The sequence below is a fragment of the Scheffersomyces spartinae genome (assembly GCF_019049425.1).
Source record: "Scheffersomyces spartinae strain ARV_011 chromosome Unknown scaffold_41, whole genome shotgun sequence".
Classification (NCBI taxonomy): domain Eukaryota; kingdom Fungi; phylum Ascomycota; class Pichiomycetes; order Serinales; family Debaryomycetaceae; genus Lizanozyma; species Lizanozyma spartinae.
This window is the reverse complement of record NW_025065088.1, coordinates 1-2083: the sequence shown is the minus strand read 5'-3', so window position 1 is coordinate 2083 and position 2083 is coordinate 1. Positions and strand designations below refer to the sequence as shown.

The window sequence follows — 2083 nt, the reverse complement described above, 5'->3', positions numbered from 1 at the left end:
AGTCATTTTAGTTTTCATTAAGTTTATTCTTATTTGTTCATATAATTTTTTAGGATTTTTCTCTGTTGAGTAGAGAAATAGGATACCCCATTCGTTAATTTGACATAGCTCATCCAGGATGCAGCTTGGGTCGCCGTGGTTGGCCCTTAGTTTAATCTGGCTTTCCTCACTCTTTGATCATGCCTCCGCTTATTTAGGATGTGTTCCTATTGTACCAGTGACGCCAGGTATAAAGATGACAGTCTATCCCATCCCATCTATAACAACTACCACAATAAGTGGAACGGCTAAGAGTGGTTATGCCACTTTACAATCTCTTGATACCAATCAATGGACTTGGTTGGCATCTCCCAGTACAACCAAAACTTTGCCGCCTTCTATTTTTATTCCATCTACAACAGGTGGAGCTGCCGCATTGTCAATATACTTTCAAACATTCTATTGGTGGAATATTGCTCAAGTGGAATTCAGAATGTATTTCTTCGCTGATGAAACTGGTTCTTACACCTTTGAATTAGACGGTGATGATCTTGTATACTTGTTTGTTGGTTCTGAAAACGCTTTCCCATGTTGTAGAGAAACAGTTGTTCCTGTCGATGCCCTGCCTGATTTCAGTGTTGTTTGGAATTCACCTGGTACCGTCACATATGACTTTACTTCGGGTACATACTATCCGATGAGACTTCTTTTTGGTGGTGGTGGTGGTCCAATGTCTCTTGGATTTAGATATCAGAATCCAGGTGGAACATGGTTTGGTAATTCTGTATTCACCACAAACACTGCAACAAGTAGTAACTTGCCAAACTTGTACTTACCCACAAATGAAGTTGAAGGTTCTTGTCAAACCACTACTACAATTACAAACTCTAATACTGCAGTTAAAAGTACAATTACCTCATCTTCCGTTGATCGTTTAGGTACATTGTACTATGACATTTATGTCCCATTGTCCTATACTGTCACCACAACGACTCTTTCAGATGTTGTTGGTTCTACAACTACAGCTACTTCAGTGGGTGCAGATGGTTCAGCCACTATTATAGTTGAGATGCCTTCTCCGACCTACTCCACTCTTCTGCTTGGTACCTCATATGGTACAACAATTACTTCCACAGGTAGTACTGTCTTTTTTACAAACGGGGCATTTACTACCTTTGAAGGGACTTTTGTGATCGTTCCTACAATGGGTTTTCCATGGCTGCAAACACCCTGGACAGGATCATTCACAACTACGGTTCTCACAACTCATACTGATGGTGTTATTTCCCCTATTCGTTTAACACCAGTTACTTATTCAGTCACTTATTGGGCTAGTAGTGCTTCCCAACTTTTCACCACCACTGACAATGGTGTTACTAAAACATTATTTGGTATTCCCACGCCAGAACCTTCACTGACTATAAATTGGACTGGTTCCGACACGTCCACGTTGGTTACTACTATTGATGGATCTCTTACAGTACTTGCAGTTGTACCATATCAGACTTCCTATGCATCAGTTGAACTGACAACAACTGTTGCTACAACTGATGCTAATGGTGACCCAATAACTTATGTTGCTGTACCTACACCAATTCCAAGTGTAACTCAGTCTTGGACTGGATCGTACACCACTACTGTTGCCACCACAGTTGATGGTACACTCACATTTATCGCAGAAGTTCCAGAAGCTGAATCATCATCTGAATCTAGCTCAGCATCTGAATCTAGCTCAGCATCTGAATCTAGCTCAGCATCTGAATCTAGCTCAGCATCTGAATCTAGCTCAGCATCTGAATCTAGCTCAGCATCCGAATCTAGCTCAGCATCCGAATCTAGCTCAGCATCCGAATCTAGCTCAGCATCCGAATCTAGCTCAGCATCCGAATCTAGCTCAGCATCCGAATCTAGCTCAGCATCTGAATCTAGCTCAGCTTCTGAATCTAGCTCAGCTTCTGAATCTAGCTCAGCTTCTGCATCTAGCTCAGCTTCTGAATCTAGCTCAGCTTCTGAATCTAGCTCAGCTTCTGCATCTAGCTCAGCTTCTGAATCTAGCTCAGCTTCTGCATCCAGCTCAACTTCTGCATCTAGCTCAGCTTCTGAG

At 42.0% G+C, this 2083-nt stretch overlaps 1 protein-coding gene across 1 annotated transcript; it reads left to right on the top strand.

The window, feature by feature from the left end:
* Positions 1–218: 218 nt before the first annotated feature.
* On the top strand, positions 219–1508 carry KQ657_003924 (uncharacterized protein; the record flags this gene model as incomplete). The annotated part of the gene is made up of 4 exons (XM_043194618.1): positions 219–227; positions 280–1118; positions 1299–1471; positions 1500–1508. Coding segments are annotated over 4 exons (1030 nt in total), but the record flags the coding sequence as incomplete, so codon positions are not given.
* Positions 1509–2083: the final 575 nt, after the last annotated feature.